This window comes from Triticum dicoccoides, chromosome 4A (genome assembly GCF_002162155.2).
Source record: "Triticum dicoccoides isolate Atlit2015 ecotype Zavitan chromosome 4A, WEW_v2.0, whole genome shotgun sequence".
Lineage (NCBI taxonomy): Eukaryota > Viridiplantae > Streptophyta > Magnoliopsida > Poales > Poaceae > Triticum > Triticum dicoccoides.
The window spans coordinates 586906782-586925103 of record NC_041386.1 but is presented as its reverse complement, the minus strand read 5'-3'; the positions used below and the strand labels follow the sequence as shown (position 1 = coordinate 586925103).

The 18322-nt window shown below is 43.4% G+C and overlaps 1 protein-coding gene and 1 non-coding gene across 2 annotated transcripts; both read right to left on the bottom strand.

The window, feature by feature from the left end:
* Positions 1–25: 25 nt before the first annotated feature.
* On the bottom strand, positions 26–14369 carry LOC119283707. Its single transcript, XM_037563141.1, has 6 exons — positions 14090–14369; positions 13214–13846; positions 12971–13137; positions 478–555; positions 81–399; positions 26–30 (listed from the first exon to the last, which is right to left on the bottom strand). Exons 1-6 carry the CDS (start codon positions 14367–14369, stop codon positions 26–28), a joined length of 1482 nt encoding a protein of 493 aa, XP_037419038.1.
* On the bottom strand, positions 1440–1526 carry LOC119290360. The gene has a single exon (XR_005141875.1). It is a non-coding gene; the product is annotated as a small nucleolar RNA Z161/Z228 (small nucleolar RNA).
* Positions 14370–18322: the final 3953 nt, after the last annotated feature.

Below are 18322 nucleotides of genomic sequence, written 5' to 3'. Positions count from 1 at the left end.
CTGGTATCCGCCACCACAACCCCGGTCATTCTGGTATCCACCACCACCTCCACACCCATTTTCGTATCCGCTGCCCATGCCACAGCCACCACCACCACCTCCACGCCCATTCTCGTATCCACTGCCCATGCCACGGCCGCCACCACCACCACCTCCACGCCCATTCTCGTATCTGCTGCCCATGCCACGGCTGCCTCCATGCCCGCTATGGCCATTAGGGTAGGCCCCCCTCCAGCCACGATCACCACCTCGCTGGTTCTGACAAGATTGTCGAGGGTGCTGAAACTGTCGCTTTTTTGGCTCGGCATACATCTGATCTTGTTCTTTCACATCAAATTTCTCCTGCTCTGCCTCAGCCACGCGATATTCCACACGAGGGTTCACCAGGGTTTTACCATCCTGAAGTTGGCATGTTAGTATCAGCCAGATATATATTATATACATAGAAAAACACTCCACAGGTCATCCAGTCATTACCACATTTTGCACATCGGCTGCATTAGACTGATGATCATTGTCGATTTCTGTGGCATGCGAGGAATCTTCCTCGTCCTCCTGTCAACAAGTAAACATACCAACAAGATCAATATAAGCTTTAATCATTTCTACTTTCAGAGGTCAACAAACAAAATACTTGACCCCTCAAAATGTCTCCAATTAAAACCGTGTAAATTTTAAATATAAACACTCATCTAATAATTACAAAATGTGTACCATTTTTCAGTCTATCATAGCTCAGCTTCTGGGTGTTAGAACAAACACAAAATGAATAACCAAGCCAACACGACTAAGCAACAGTAGAAACACTTCACAGTAACCAAAATAATAAATCTAGCAAGATATCTTGTTTAATCTCATCTGCAGAAAACACTTCGTACATGGTAGTGCTTTAGGTGAACATTCATAGTCATGACTGATCACATATGCTAGTATCAGAAAATTAGTAGTGCTTTTGCTTTCTGGATATAGTGCTTGATTATTTGCATCCAGCGCAATTAAAAAAGGCATCCCTGAAAAGAAAATACTATAGCTGGCAGCTTAGCCTCCTAGCAAAGTGCAACTGTTGTCCTGCTTGAGATATCTTTACTTATTATACGATTGACCCTACAGAGGCAAGGAGTCCAGTCGAGTAAGTTAAGGGCATTGAGTTTGGAATTAGACTACGGCTAACCAGGAGGAACCATATAGTCCTCTAGGAAATGTGACCCTCTCATCAAGAATAACAATTACATGTACCTACATTTTCTTCTCTATATCAATCTACACCAACTACCAAGACACTAGCATGGGCATGGCTCACAGGGCAACCACCAGCAAATAACGCCAAAAATCTTCAGTGAAGACCGAGGCAAAAGTTTCAGGAGTTCGGGTTATTCTAAAACTTGCATTAACACAATGCTCTCCGGAAAATCAAATCCTTTATGCATAAAAAACTAAAATGCCATCAGCAAAATATGTATGCACCATTACACACTAAGTGTCCAGACGACCGCTGTGAGTTGGATAAGGTCTCTCATCATATGGCACAAAATAAAAATAGTACTTGAATTCCCAGCGGCCCAAAACAATGGGAAAACACCACAAAAGTTAAACGATAGCCCAAGTTCATGATTGGCTGTTTGGAAAATGCAAGACAGCATAATTTATCCAGGAGAACTACTTAATTATTAATGCATCATTTCAAATGTGTACCCCACCTCAGTGATTTATCATAGGTATGTACTCCCTCCGTCCGGAAATACTTGTCATCAAAATGGATAAAAAGGGGTGTATCTAGAACTAAAATACATCTAGATACATCCCCTTTTATTCATCTTGATGACAAGTATTTCCGGACGGAGGGATTATGTAGGTGCATTTTAATAGTACTCTACACCAAAGAACTGTGATATTACCAAAGGTGTAGTAAGGTGATGACAGTGTTGTCTAGCTTTTGTTCCAATAATCATAATACTAACAGGTGGAGATGGACATTGTACAGTTTCTAAATATAATGTCTGAGGCAACATGCAGTAGGTGATGCTTGGACGATTTACAGTGAATATACCATGATTTTTAGTTTTAAAAGCATAAAGAACTGTACACGTACACACAGGTTTAAATCTAGGGAAATCAATGCAGAAGCGATGCCAGCATAAAATTGTTACTAAAAATATCACAATGTTGTTATAAAGAATGGAGAACTGTGAACGTGAACTCTTAGGTTAGAAATCCCATTTTGCAATTTAGGAAAATGACACTACCTTTAGTGTTAGCACACACAAAAGAGCAACACTATAACTTCTATACATATTTAAATTGCAAGTGATTTTATGATGAGCCCTAGAGGCTGGAGCTTTACCCATGTCATATTAATGCTGAGTAAATAATTACATACTATCTCAACAATCAAGCTTGCGCAACGAACTGCAAAACTGGCAAGAACAATAGGGCTATAGATTCTGCAACTAGCAGCATTGCAATGCGCCTAGGAGATTGCGGCTAAAAATAATAAGAATTCCTCAAATGGAAGTCAAAGAAGATCCCTCGAGACTTAACAAAGATTACGAATGATCTATAGTTATGAAAGAGAATCTGCAACTCAGAAAAGTAATCTAGCAATAATATCGAAGTACACAGCTAGGATGCCAAAGAACATATATTACCAGACCCAAAGAATATACAACTATTAAGTTGAGTTATCAAAGTAATGTTGGTCACAAGTCCTAGACTTGTAATCATAAAGTAGATAAGCAACAAGAAGTAAGAATGACAGATAGGAGTAAAATGGTCCTCAGGTCCCAGGAGCATGTGCTCCTTCAGTGGACGGTAAATAAATAATTATGAGTGTCTAAAATTCAGGTAAAATTACACATGCAAATGTTTGAACCATTCAGATTCCAGTAGGTTTTCTTGGAAAAACAAACACTTTTTTGCGCCTGGGCAAAAGAAACAAATCTGGGCTCTAAAATGTAATCTTTAGAGGCACAAAACTTGTACAGAAAAAAAGGAGACCCGGCGCTAGAAGCTCCTACGCCAGGTGGGGCCTGGGGAAGGATTATACGAGGCAAGCCTTACCCCTGCACACTGCAATGCAGAGAGGCCGCCTCCAAACTTGTTTTACACAATGGGTACAAATATTGTCAGAGCGCTAAACTTGGTTTCTCCACTCATGCTGCAGAAATGCCAGCTTTTTCCGTTAAATTTACAAACGTAATAAATTACAAGAGAATTTACATGTGTATCCTTTTCAGAATGTTTTGATATCAGGGATTGGGATTGCTGTTCTTTTCAACCAGCATTTTAAGTAATGGCCAACAAAGTAAAAAAAGAACAAATGTACAATAAACAATCATGTTATTGCATGACTGCAATATGATGAATTCTAGCGCGTGATATTTATAATCTTTAATACAACAAAAACTCAATTACTATGTTTGCAAACTGCGAAGACCCATCAGAATAGAGACCGTCCTGTACCTAGATAGTGGTAGCACTACACATAATATTATACAAAGATCATAGTGTAGGATCGAAAGTATGTCTAGAGGGGGGGTGATTAGACTACTTGACCAAATAAAAACTTAACCTTTTCCCAATTTTAGTTCTTGGCAGATTTTAGCTATCTTAGGACAAGTCAAGCAATCATCACACAATTCAAGCAAGCATGCAAAGAGTATATTGGCAGCGGAAAGTAAAGCATGCAACTTGCAAGAATGTAAAGGGAAGGGTTTGGATCTGGTGGAAAGAAGATTTGAGTGGAAAGCAACTTGGGGAAGGCTAGAGATCAAGATTCATATGGTTGGAATGGAATATCTTGGTCTCAACACATGAGTAGGTGGTTCTTTCTCAGAACATATGAGTTGGAATGGTGTATGTGTTCTGATGGCTCTCTCCATGAATGAAGAGGAGGTGGAGGGGTATTTATAGCCTCCACACAAAATCCAACCGTTACACTCAATCTACCAATCTCGGTGGGACCGAATCATCAAACTCGGTCGGACCGAAAAGGTAAACCTAGTGACCGTTAGAGATTTCGGTGGGACTGACATGCAACTCGGTAGGACCGATTCGGTTAGGGTTTGGGCATAACGTAATCTCGGTGAGACCGATTGCACAAACTCGGTGAGACCGAGTTTGGCAATAAGCTAAACAGAGAGTTGGTCAGGTAAACTCGGTGGGACCGATTTGCTCTTTCGGTGAGACCGAAATGTTACAAAAAGGAAACAGAGAGTTTACATTGCAATCTCGGTGGGACGGATTCGCTCTTTCGGTGAGACCGAAAAGTTACGAAAGGGAAACAGAGAGTTTGCAATCCCATCTCGGTGAGACCGAGATCCTTATCGGTAGGACCGAATTGCTAGGGTTTGGCAGTGGCAAATGACAAGTGAAACTCGGTGGCGCCGGATTGAAAGAATCGGTATGACCGAGTTTGGCTTAGGGTTTAGGTCATTTGTGGCTATGGAAAAGTGGTTGGGGATTTTGGAGCATATCACCAAGCACATAAAGCAAGAGGCTCATTAAGCAACACCTCATCCCTCCTTGATAGTATTGGCTTTTCCTAAAGACTCAATGTGATCTTGGATCACTAAAATGTAAAATGAGGAGTCTTGAACTTTTGAGCTTGAGCCAATCCTTTGTCCTTAGCATTTTGAGGGTTCCACTTTCACATCCATGCCATGCCAATCATTGAGCTTCCCTGAAATAATAATCTTGGAATAGCATTAGCTCAATGAGCTATATGTTGTTATGAATTACCAAAACCACCTAGGATAGTTGCACTTTCAATCTCCCCCTTTTTGGTAATTGATGACAACATATATATCAAAGCTTCGACAAATTATAATAATCATGAAATACATCGTCGCTTTGAGAAGTATGTGACAAGTAAGAGCTCCCCCTAAATTTGTGCATATTTTTAAAATTTGCTTTGGACTGCAAATACACAAAGAGTTAGAGTCATGGGTTACTCTTCCATGTCACATACATCTTGGTGGAGCGCTCAAAAATGATAAGAAAGAAATACATGCACTCATCACCAAGAATAGTGAGTGATCACATAAGATAGGATAAAATGATAATGATAGTATGAAGCAAACATTAAGTGTAGCTTATGATCAAACACATGATCATCGATGTCTCACACAGATAAGGGCGTAGTATCTCACACACAAGCAAATAAAGTTTGAAAAACCACCAAATAAAACAAGAGAGAATAAAAGCAACACTCTCTCTCGAAGCCTATGATCTATACATTTTATCCCCCTTTGGCAACAAGTTACCAAAAAGTTCCTAGAAAATGCATAGTGCTAAGTCGACACTCAGGCTTGATCTTCAGGTGGTGGTGGAGTCCGGAGCACTCCAAGGACGAAGCCTTCAGTAGACGTGGTCGGAGTCGAGGCTGAAGTGGACGCTGGAGCTGGTGGAGCTGAGGCTGTAGCTGGTGGAACTAAGGCTGTAGCTGGTGCAGACGTGGTGGCTCTGGTGTCAGCAACTGGCATTGCAGACGACCTCGGACCTCGTGGCACCCTGGCAAAGGCATCAGTCGTAGTCCTGCCTCTCCTCTCATTCATGTCATCCTGGAGCTGCTCCACGGCAGTCTGTATCTCTGTCACCTTGATGTCCAAGTCATAGAACCTCTGTTCCATGATCCTTTCTAAGCTTGCCTGGTTCTGAGTCAGGGTGGCTAGTCCTTGCTCAATCCGCAGGATGGACGCAATCAGGTAACCAAGCTGCTCTTGTTTGGTTTTCAGAAAATATTCAGATGCCTCCTCTTGAGTAGGCATCTTGGCAGCTTTCTCCTTCCTCGCCTTCTCCTTCTTGGCTTGTGCTTGGGCAGATGATGGCTCATTCTCAGTCATAACCACTTGGTTATCTTCAAAATCTGGACGGATGGGCAGGTGTTCCTTATCCAACAAGTATATGCCCGTGCCCATCTTTGAGTTGATGAGCTCCTGAATCTGAGGTGCATATCCACAGCTCCTCTTCTGGTCTGCTGCAGTCCTCTTGATTGTTTCTACTATGAGGCTCATGACTTTGAATTTCTGAGGCACGTCAAAAACATGAAGCAAGTTGATCGTGTGACCTCTGATCATCTTGTGATCTCCAGACTTAGGCAACAGAGTGTGCCTTAGTATCCAATTGATAGTGGGCAGTCCAGAGAGAAGATAATACATTGAGCCAAACTTGAAAGTGTCAAGTGCTTCATTCGGAATCTCCTTGTACATGTTGGACATTGAGTTGTGATCCATTTTCTTCTTGGCATAAATGTCCAAGTCATCTGCTTGTTCCTCTGGGGCATTGATCAACTTTGCCCATTCATCAACAGTTGATTGGTACCTTGTACCTTCAGACATCCATGTGATCCTCCCATCTGGGTACAAGTGTGTTGTGGAGTAGAATTGCATGATTAGCTCCTCGTTCCACTTTGTGAGCTTCTGCCCAACAAAGTCTGCAACTCCACACGCACTAAAGCTGTCATACACTCCGGGGTAGTACTCTTCATTTTCCTTCATGTAGGTCCAGTCGACCCATCTCATGTCACAAACTATTGGCTTCTTGTCTAGCAGCACTGTCTCATAGAAGTCTTGTTGCTCCTTGGTGTGAAATTTGTAATCCACAGCAGTCCTTCTTCTTGAAGCATACGGATCTGCTTCTCTCCACTTCCTCAGCCCTGAGTCTCTCCTGAGCTTCATGTCCTCAGCCACAGGATGAGCATCATTGTGGTCTGGGATCTTGGGCTTTAGTTTTCTGAGAACTTGCTCTTCATCCTCTTCTTCAGCAGCTTCAGGCACTGGGGCCTTGTTCTTTTCAGTGGTTGGGATGCTTCTTGTGTTACTCTTTGGTGCTGTCTTGACCTTTGATGCAGCCTTGGGCTTAGATGTAGTAGCCCCTGATTTGATAGCATCACCCATTAGCTTGGGTGCCTTGGGTGCTAGTGCAGCAACCTCTTCTTCTTCCTCATCTTCCATGATGGAAGCTTTGCCAAGAACTCTAGCCACAGTTTTCTTCACTCTTTCTTTCCTCTTTTTACCTTCAGCAGCAACAGGCTCTGTGGGTGCAGGCTTCTCAGTTGACGTTCTGGCCTTTGACATGGGCTGCCTGCCTGCTGGACTTTTGATCTTCAGCCCTGGCTTTGTGCCTTGAGCTGGCTCAACTCTCTTTGATGTGGCCTCTTCCTCTGCCACATAGTCTTCATCTTCAGAATCAGAAGTTCTCTTCTTCCTTTGACGTGTGGCAGCTTTAGGCAGATTGCTGGGGGTGCTCCTGCTGCCATCATCTGAGGAACTTGAGGGACTAGTGCCCTCACTCATCACCACTTGCTGCTCTGGCAAATTTTGGCTATCACTCTGATCAGACATGTTGCAAACTGACTGCTGACCCTGTGAATAGATTATAGATGAGATAGAGTGGATGAGCATCACAAAATGCAGAGATTTTTGCAAAAGAATAATTCAAAAACTTAGTTTTAGTTTTCCACTGAAAGCATCTCGGATCTACCGATTTCTAAACTCGGTGACACCGAAGCAGTTTTGGCACCAGAACTAGTGAACTCGGTCAGACCGAGTCACAGTTCGGTGGCACCGAGACTGCTAGGGTTTCACAGAGTTCAAAAATCGGTCACACCGATAAGTAATTCTCGGTCAGACCGAGTTTCACTTGTGCAATGGCATAAGCCAAATCGGTGGGATCGAGTTTTTCAACTCGGTGGGTCCGAGATGGTTTCGGCGGAAACCTAACCCTAAAATTTTCAAATTAAACCTAATCTATGAGTTCATTGACTGGATAGGAGTTTATCAAACGTGGCAACAATCATGATGATCACAATGTGCTAGGAATTGGATTGGAGAATAGCACAAAGATCGAGTCCATACCCTAGTTCGGCGGAGACTCGCTACGGTGGCAACGGCGGGGCAGAATTCCCATTGACGGCGACGGAGACCAGCAACTGGAGGCGGCTGGCGGCGAGGAGACGATCCGAAGACCACGAAGGCAAAGCAGGCTATCGCGCGGGCGAAGGGGTTCGGAGAAATTTCCAAATTTTTGCCCGTGACTATATATAGCCCGACCCTGTCGGTGTGACCGAGTGGAACAACTCGGTGGCACCGAGATGCAAAACTGTATGCAGTTATTGCAACTCGGTGTGACCGAAAAGTTCAAATCGGTTGCACCGAGATCGAAAACCTAGATCAACTTAATGAACTCGGTAGGACCGAAAGTGGGGTATCGGTCAGACCGAGATTCATAAAGAGGTTTTGGAAGTTTAAGTCTATGACGAATTGGGGACTCCGAGCGCTCCTCACACAGAGTGGTTCAAATCTGACTTGATCAAATTTTGTGATGCAGCATGAATAGAGTTTGAGACGAGAAGAGCATGGATAGCTAGAGGAGGTACTTAGGCATTCTTGTCCATCCACTTGGCAAAAGAAGATAAAGCCAAACAATCAAAGCAACAAGTGGATGTCCTCGAATGAGTAAAACATGCAACCAACATGCTCACACAATAAGATGGCAAATGAGGTATGTGGCAAAGCATGCACAACCAATTCTAGCATCTATCAAGCAATTTGCGATGACTAGGTCATCTATATATGAGTATATTGACTTAGGAGTCAAGTGAGAACACTTGATCATAGGTCATACTCATCGTTTAAGCTCAAGTGGGGTTACCACTTTTACATAAAGCATTGTTTTGTTCACATCTTTTAGAGTTGCTTTAGCTCAAGTTTTAGAGTAAAGCTCCCCCTAGATGTGATATCCCCCCTAAGAGGGATGAACTAACCTTGGGTTTTGTCGATGATGACTTCATGTAGATGTTGAAGATGTGGATGCTCAAAATTGATGTAGATCACTTGGAGCTATCCATTTGAGTGAATTGCAGTTTCAATACCTACATGGGTTAGTCCCACAAGGAACAAACAAGGATATCCATAGACATAGAGTGATGCACACACAAGATGATGTCCATGAAAACTTTAGGTTACCTTGTCCCTTGTCTTACCAACAAGAGGGTTTGTGACTCCTTGAACTAGTGCAAGGTGTGGAAGTTGATTGCACTTGTTCTTGCCAAAATGATAAGAGTGAGGTATGTTGGCGGAGTCAACCTTGAGAACTCTCTAGTTCTTCTTCTTTTGGATCCACACCATCTTGATGGGAATCCTTGGAGTTGTAGTCGTACTTGATGAAGTGGAACTTGAATTAGTCTTGGGAACCCACTTGAATAAGGTCTTAGGAGCTTCTTCAAATGCATCAATCTCCTCTTGAAGCTTGTCCTTGCCTTTTTGCTTGTAGCCTTGTGGTGGAAGATCATCTTGAGCTTGTGTTCCCTTAAAGGAAGTGTCATACTTCTCTTGTTGAGGAACAAACTTTGTCTTGGGGTATTGATCTTCTTCCCACTCAACTCCATTGGCATTGAACTTTCGTTCAAAACCAACACCTTGATTCTTCCGGTGCATTCCTTGCTTGCGCACAATTTCCTCGAATTGCTTACTCCCGGCAAGGCTTTTGTACACTCCTTTCTCTATAATTCCCTTCAATAAGCTATTTTCTTGCTCAAGTGTAACTTGGCTAAGAGAATCATTAGTGGAATCAAGAGAACTACTAGAAGCAACAATATTGGGTTTAGCTTGATCATTGTTACTACTAGAGGAAGAATCTTTCTTGTTCTTGTTACTAGTCTTGACTTGAGGCATGTAAGTGGATAAAAGTAAACGCTTGGCAATGTGAGAAGAACTTTTCTTGCGGAGATCATCATTGATCGCTTTTAAGAACTCATGCTCTTGCTCAAGATTAAGCTTTTCAAAGTGTAATTTCTCATGAGCTCTTAAAAGTTCTCGATGATCTTCGAAGATAGTTTCATCGGCTAACTTAAGAGTGTTTAGTTCTTTAGTTAGAGCCTCAATCTTCTCCTTATCATTGTCATTCATTTTAGCATGATTAATTGATATTTAACCATAATACTCATCACTAGAGTTGTCAACAAGCAAATCATCATCACCTAACAAGTCATCTTCATCACTATTAAAATCAACATACTCGGGGTGTGTTACCTTAGGACCTTTGGCCATGAAGCATATTCCAATTCCTTCATTTGGTGAGTCAAATATGTCGTAGGAGTTGGTTGACACAAGTGCTAGACCGGCAACACCTTCATCTTGAGTATCTTAGGAGTCGGAGTGATAACTTCTCTCGGAGTGGCTGTCGGAGTCGGAGCCGGATACCCATTCACCAACATGAGCTTGATGTCTTCGCTTTGTGTAGCTCCTTGATGATTTTTCCTTCCTTTCCGAATCCTTGCTTCTCCATGAGTATCTCCGTTCATAATGATCATCCCTACTCCTTCTCTCTCTTGGTGGTGATTCTTTGCTTCTTCTTTTTGGAGAATCTTCTCTTCTCTTGTAGGGAGCCGTACACTCATTGGAATAGTGTCCAGGTCTTCCACAATTGTAGCAGTTTCGCTCTCGACTAGAAGATCTTTTGTCATTGTAGGACCTTGACTTGAAGCTTCTATCTTTGCTTCTTCTCTTGTAGAACTTGTTGAAGTTCTTCACCATTAAGCTCAATTCTTCATTGAAGTTTTGTTTCTCACTTGATGATGTGGGGACTTCATATGAGGCTTTGTAGGCACCACTTGATTTGTTGCGAAGTTCCTCTTTATCCTTGAGTGACATCTCATGAGCAACAATCCTTCCAATCACTTCCGTTGGTTTGAGATCTTTGTAATTTGGCATCATTTGGATTAATGTGCACACGGTATCATATTTACCATCCAAGGCTCTTAGGATCTTCTTGATGATGAATCTATCGGTCATCTCTTCACTTCCTAAGCCGGCAATCTCATTTGTGATGAGAGCAAGCCTAGAGTACATTTCAGCGACACCTTCACCATCCTTCATTTTGAACTTGTCAAGTTGACTTTGGAGCACATCCAACTTGGATTCCTTGACTGAGTCGGTACCTTCGTGCATATCAATCAAAGTGTCCCAAATTTCCTTTGCATTCTCAAGACGGCTGATTTTGTTGAATTCTTCGGGGCACAATCCGTTGAAGAGAATATCACAAGCTTGAGCATTGTATTGCAACATCTTCAACTCATCCGCGGTAGCCTCACGGTTTGGTTCTTTCCCATCAAAGAAGTCACCTTGCAAACCAACACAAACAATAGCCCATACGGCGGGGTTATGTCCAAGAATATGCATTTTCATTTTATGCTTCCAACTAGCAAAATTAGTGCCATCAAAGTAAGGACCTCTACGGTGATAATTTCCCTCGCTAGACGCCATACTCTCCTAGGTTGTGAAACCAAGGCTATGATCACCAAAAGCTATGGAGATCAAGGCAAATGGAGGCCAAGGCTCTGATACCACTTGTAGGATCAAAAGTATGTCTAGAGGGGGGGTGATTAGACTACTTGACCAAATAAAAACTTAACCTTTTCCCAATTTTAGTTCTTGGCAGATTTTAGCTATCTTAGGACAAGTCAAGCAATCATCACACAATTCAAGCAAGCATGCAAAGAGTATATTGGCAGTGGAAAGTAAAGCATGCAACTTGCAAGAATGTAAAGGGAAGGGTTTGGATCTGGTGGAAAGAAGATTTGAGTGGAAAGCAACTTGGGGAAGGCTAGAGATCAAGATTCATATGGTTGGAATGGAATATCTTGGTCTCAACACATGAGTAGGTGGTTCTTTCTCAGAACATATGAGTTGGAATGGTGTATGTGTTCTGATGGCTCTCTCCACGAATGAAGAGGAGGTGGAGGGGTATTTATAGCCTCCACACAAAATCCAACCGTTACACTCAATCTACCAATCTCGGTGGGACCGAATCATCAAACTCGGTCGGACCGAAAAGGTAAACCTAGTGACCGTTAGAGATTTCGGTGGGACTGACATGCAACTCGGTAGGACCGATTCGGTTAGGGTTTGGGCATAACGTAATCTCGGTGAGACCGATTGCACAAACTCGGTGAGACCGAGTTTGGCAATAAGCTAAACAGAGAGTTGGTCAGGTAAACTCGGTGGGACCGATTTGCTCTTTCGGTGAGACCGAAATGTTACAAAAAGGAAACAGAGAGTTTACATTGCAATCTCGGTGGGACCGATTCGCTCTTTCGGTGAGACCGAAAAGTTATGAAAGGGAAACAGAGAGTTTGCAATCCCATCTCGGTGAGACCGAGATCCTTATCGGTAGGACCGAATTGCTAGGGTTTGGCAGTGGCAAATGACAAGTGAAACTCGGTGGCGCCAGATTGAAAGAATCGGTATGACCGAGTTTGGCTTAGGGTTTAGGTCATTTGTGGCTATGGAAAAGTGGTTGAGGATTTTGGAGCATATCACCAAGCACATAAAGCAAGAGGCTCATTAAGCAACACCTCATCCCTCCTTGATAGTATTGGCTTTTCCTAAAGACTCAATGTGATCTTGGATCACTAAAATGTAAAATGAGGAGTCTTGAACTTTTGAGCTTGAGGCAATCCTTTGTCCTTAGCATTTTGAGGGTTCCACTTTCACATCCATGCCATGCCAATCATTGAGCTTCCCTGAAATAATCATCTTGGAATAGCATTAGCTCAATGAGCTATATGTTGTTATGAATTACCAAAACCACCTAGGGATAGTTGCACTTTCACATAGTTTTTAAGTTATTATTTTCAGGGTTTTTTCCAGAACACCAATGCACAGGCATTGTCTGTTATATCTAAGCAACGGCGCACAACATCCATATGAAACAGCATAATATACACCCCAAATGGATCAACCTTACAGTTTTCCAATTAAAGCTATAATCCACATTGATCATTACTACTGAATCTGCACAAAAAGCACCAGCAGCAGCAACAATGATGATGATAATAATAATACTAGGAGCACTATGCACTACAGCAGATCAATCGTTGACAAAGATCAGAACAAAGTTTTAGGGCAATGATCACTTCACCATGCTAAGCATATACTATTAAATTACTAAAGAGTGCAATTTGCTATTTCACCTTGTGATTTTCAGCAGCTAGGGTCTCCTTGAGTGATGGTGCCTCTGGTGAGTCGGTCATGCTCATCTGTGCCTGCAGACCTTCAGCTCCATGGTTCCCAGCAACTGCAGGTGCTGTGTAGTAGTCTGATGCCATGATCCTGTCTAACTTGGACCTCACCGCAGCATCTACAGCAAAAGGCCACAAATTTCAATAGCAATCACCTCAAATCAAACCAAATTACAAACCTATATCAACCCTCACATGTAACAGAGGAGCCAGGGTGGATCGGCGCAACAGCATGGGTTAGCCATAGGCGGGCATGATGGGCACAGGCCTGGAGTGCGTCATGGTGGGAGACACCATCTGCGGAAGAAGGGCGAGCCGCGGCAAGGGCCGCCACAGCAGACACTGCGTCAAGGTCGTTCTCCACGAGCAGGTCCACGGTATCATCCCATATGTAGCCGTGGGTGATGCAGCTGCTCCGTTCGTTCTTGCACGCAACCATGGTGGCGATGAACTCGTTCGGTGACTTGACATAAAAAAGGGAGCCGAAGTAGATGAGCGCGAGGAGGTCCTGGATGGACAAATCGGAGCCAAAGGATGAGGAACTGGCAGCAGGTGCAGGGACGGTGGAGAGCTCCTTGGTGAGTGCAGTGGAGAGTGGTATGCGAAGGCGCTCAAGCTCGTCAATGAGCGCGGCGATGACGGGCTTGGAGTGCATGAGCTCCTTCTGCTCCTGGTTAAGCATCTTGCCGGCAGCGACGGACTCCTCCATCTGCGCGATGCGATTCTGCTTCTTCCGCAGCACACGGAGACGCTTCGACACCACCGAGAGCACCGGCCCTTCCTTGATTTCAAATATTGTCCCTTTGGTTTCAAATTCTTTAACCAACTCTGCAAAAAAATGCAAAGCATATGTAAGGCAACAGTGATGTTTTCATCAACAAAAAAGCAACTAATTACATGTGTTATCAGACTACCATATTAACTTGTGCTTTTCCAGTTATTACAATTTTTTGTTAACTCCGTAAATTTATTAGGGACGAGTACCTGAAGTCGTGCCAAAAGAGCTAAAAAGAACACACGGTTCATATGTTGGTTCGAACCACATCATCTTTTGAGGAGCACACTGCGCACCAGACTCGAGCTTCAAACTTTTGGTGTCCACAGTAAGTACATATGCTGTCGGATGGCACATTCTCTCCTTCGCCATAATGTAAATAACATTGTCATCAAGCAAGCTTAATGTAGGACCAGCACTAGTCAATTTCTTCCAAGTCAAATTGTTTTCCTCATCAAACATCCCAGGCAACAAATTTGGCAAACTTGAGTCGGTGAAAGATATCTCAGACGTATCAATCATCAAGCCATCACACCAAACATCTGAATAAATTGATCTAGTCCATGTTTTAGCCATCCAGCCATAATCCTTTGCTCGCTTCATGTTGAAGAAAGCATCTTGCACATGAAAATCTAACTCAACACACTTGATCAAATCATTGAATATCGTCACATGACAGTGTGGTCTTGGAGTGAGATTCTCAAACATCAAATGGAACTCAGACGTATCACACGGTTCCGGAACTGGCAACGGAACAAAACGGATGGTAGGCTTTTTATCCAAAACATTGCATAAGAGAATTCCCCACCAGAGATCAATCCAACCTATGATACCCTTTTCTGCATATGCCACGCTCATGGTATTATGAAGCAATAGCTTATCCTTGGCATTCCTTGTCTCATTATCCTCAGCGATACAAGCGACCTGAGAGTGCCAATCATTCGTGTCAGATCGATATATGTGGAGTGTGTAATGTTTGCGAGACTCAAGACTGAAATATTCAACATGTGGGAAAATGACAGCAAAGTCTTCACTGTTATCACTAACAGGCAAGATGGCAGCCATGTTTGGCGAAAAAGAAGACGGGTATGGCCTTGCAAGAAGATGAAGAGAGGCGAAATCGGGCCCTGCTTTGTAAACAAAATAGTCGATGAACCGCAAGTAACGGTTGACACTGTCCGAGAAGGTGATAGCCAACAGTACAAAGCCTCTAGTTACACCAAGTATACGAGGCGGTGCTGCCAAGCGATCCCCGGTCTGATCAACGCAGCTGACCAGGCACAGTGAGATGGCTGGAGGGTCAACTGCTTCAAAAGAAACCTCCAAGTGAACCCCTTTGCTATTCTTGGATTTTGCGATAATGGAATTTTTCAACTCGCCCACTAAACATTTTTTATCCAAGAGGATTTGGGGGTGGTGGCCACACGGAGAAGAATGGTCTTGCATTGCCATGACGGAAGTGAAAGGGTGCCGATGAAGATATGGATCGTGGAAGGCGGCGAATGGCCTAGCCCTGGGAATTGACGGGAAAGAAGCTCGGGGGTCGATGTCAGGGAATCAGGGTAGATGAGCTCGGACTATGGCTGCCTGGGAGTTAGGGCAGACGGCCGGAGACGGAGCATCGTGGAAAAGGCCAAAGGTGGGAAGTGCCGGGATGGCGGTGGTGGTGGTGGCGGCAGGCGGTCGAGGTGCGCGGCGGCAGGCGGTCGAGGCGCTCGGCGGCAGGCGGTCGCGGTGCGCCGCGACGGCAGGCGGTCACGGTGCGCGGCGGCGATGGTGGAGCCAAACCCTAGCGAGGCGGCGGCACGAGGGAGACAGATTGAGCGAGGGGAAGAACCGAAGGAGCGAGACAGATCTTTTTGACAGATCGGTCGCAACAGATCCCTTTAGTTGTATTCCGACCTTGGCCTATCAGTTGATAGTCAAGAGTAGGTGTGCATTCGTGTTTATCGGTGCCTTTTATTCTTGTGGTCCGTCAAGCCATTCTATTTCATAATGACTAGGAGAAGCAAACTCCAGTACCTCATCCATATCTAGGATTGGGTCAAAGTAGTTGTATTTCGCATATCAAAATGCCAATCCAGCTTTTGATTATGTTCTATCCTGAAGTATTACCATCTTATGTCAAGAATGTCATGGGAATTGCACACCATATTATGAATTCTTGACACAGTGATACTTCTCGCCATCATTATTCATTCCTCGGTGTCATGTTGTCGCAACCGGAATGCCGACAAGTGAATCGTGACGTGTGAAATCAATACTCCTAGCAACTCCGTTGCTTGATAGTTAATGGACAATAATTTCATTCTTAGCATGTTGGTTATTGAATCATCATTCTAAGATTGATCGTGCAACCTAGTCCATTTTCCCTGGTGCACTCCTCGATCAATGAGATAGGATTGTGTCAATCCATCACTCTCTTGATCACATCGTCTTGCCCTGAAAAGCAAGATTGTTCTCGAGCTTAGTAACATATCGATGGTTCGTGATTTTCCGAATATCTTCTCGGAAGTGTTACCAGGTTGTCACCTGACCGCTATGTTGAGTTCGTGATCAAGTTGGTTTCTTGTAGCCATGCTTTTCTCCAAGAATCTGTGTGGGATACCCCTGAGCTAGTTGGTTAAGCCAAACAACAACTTGGAGAGTTGGAAGATAAAAGCTTGTCTGACTTAGCTCATCACTAAGGGATATCCTTGTGTGTGTGTGTGTGTTGAAGAAAGATGATATCTTCATCGACTATTCCCCGTGATCAGTTGTTGAACCTATTGTCTTGTCCAAACCTTGATTTGAGTGTGGACTATCGTCAAATCAAGTTAGAACCAACGATATTCGTAATGTTGTCTTACTCGTGGTTGATTCCTCGAGCATGCACCATTACATCTTTTGGTCTGACCAATACTATCACATTGTTCACATAATGGTGGAAGTCCAGTGATATGGAAATTCCGATGAGTTGCTGTTGAGCCCATCAGCAGCATTTATTCTCCCCCATGATTCATGTTGAACATCAACCTAGTGTTGAAAACTTTGTAAGCAATTCGTGTTTCGTTCATGAGGTATATGTTTGGATGAAAGAAGTGACTTCCTCTAGTTCATGTGCATTTGAAGCAAGTTGCCACCGTAAATTCGAGTAAGTTTGTTTCTACTTCCTCTGGAATCATCCCAAGTCAGTCATGCATGTGCGAAGTATTCTATGGTATGATAGACCGATCATATTCATTCCATATGTATTCCCTAGCACACCAAGCCACTGATTGATTTGTTCGAGAAAAAGGAGTTGCTGTGCGAATACTAGTTCATGCACAAGATTCAATATCCTCGATGGTGGTTCCCAACCAGAACTCGATAGTGTTTTATTATAAGACTACAATGTGGCCATTATTGTCGTGGACAACATGCTCACATGTATGTAGCAGAACTAGCTCATGTTTTGGAGCTTGCCATCGTAGTTCATTTCCCGAGAATCTCGCAACGTCATCTCGTCGATTTGTGTTGCAAACTTTCTTCTCCAGACATGTTGTCCGAATTATTCCGTTACCAACCAGATCTGAATCTCAGGCAGATATGATGGTTTGGTCATTCCCAGTATTTGCATTTTGTTCCCAGCTTGCACCGTCTTTGTGCCTTTTCACTATGGGCTGCCTTCTTAGTAATTTTTGTTCAGGATCATCCTCAAAAGTGGTCCTACCATGGGTCCCATCCATTTCCGATGATAAGAAAAATCATCCATTGCGTTGTCTTCAACAAGGTAGTCCACATCATCCATCCTAGTCCGAGTATGCCATTTCTTCAAGCTCATTCAAATGATCAATTGTAGATTGCCTTAGGATGATATAAAGAGTTTCAATGATCTCTGAATCAAAAGTAATTCTTTTTGCCACTTAAGGGAATAGTTCTTTGAGTCACCTTCCCTGAGGTGCCCCGTTATGGATTCATGGCAATTTTCTCGCCACTTTGAAACCCTCGTCAAATTGTTTCTTCTGTCGCTCCTGATGCAAGTTTTGTCTCTCAGCTCCAGAGATGTTTCTATGTATCATTCCGTGAGTTGATCTTGTGATCATCAAGATGATCCTAAGTTGCTCGAACCTCAAGAAGATCGATTCCTCCAAGATCCTCCCTTTCTTCTCGTTGTCATGTTGGATGTAGTTCTCAAAGCAAGATGTCGAGATCAAGGTGATGCAATGGATCCACATCCTCGAGAAAGACATCTGGATCGTGAAGATTGTATTGGCTTGTGTCCCTTTGTCTTCTTACCTCACGACTTCAATCTCGGGACGAGATTCTTGTTTAGTGGGGGTGAGTTGTCACATCCCTAGTTCTATTAATGCCTAGTGCTAGCATCTGGTGTTGCATCGTGTTTAAATTTCAGTTAAACCTGAAATGGGGATTGCCTAAACCCTAGCATTAAAGGAATTCACTAGGTTCAACCAAAATATTCCCCATAAATACAAATGGCTTTCAAAAATGTTCATCATTCTTGGAAAATGCTGGAAACGGTAACCAGAGGTGATGCACATTTTTCCATG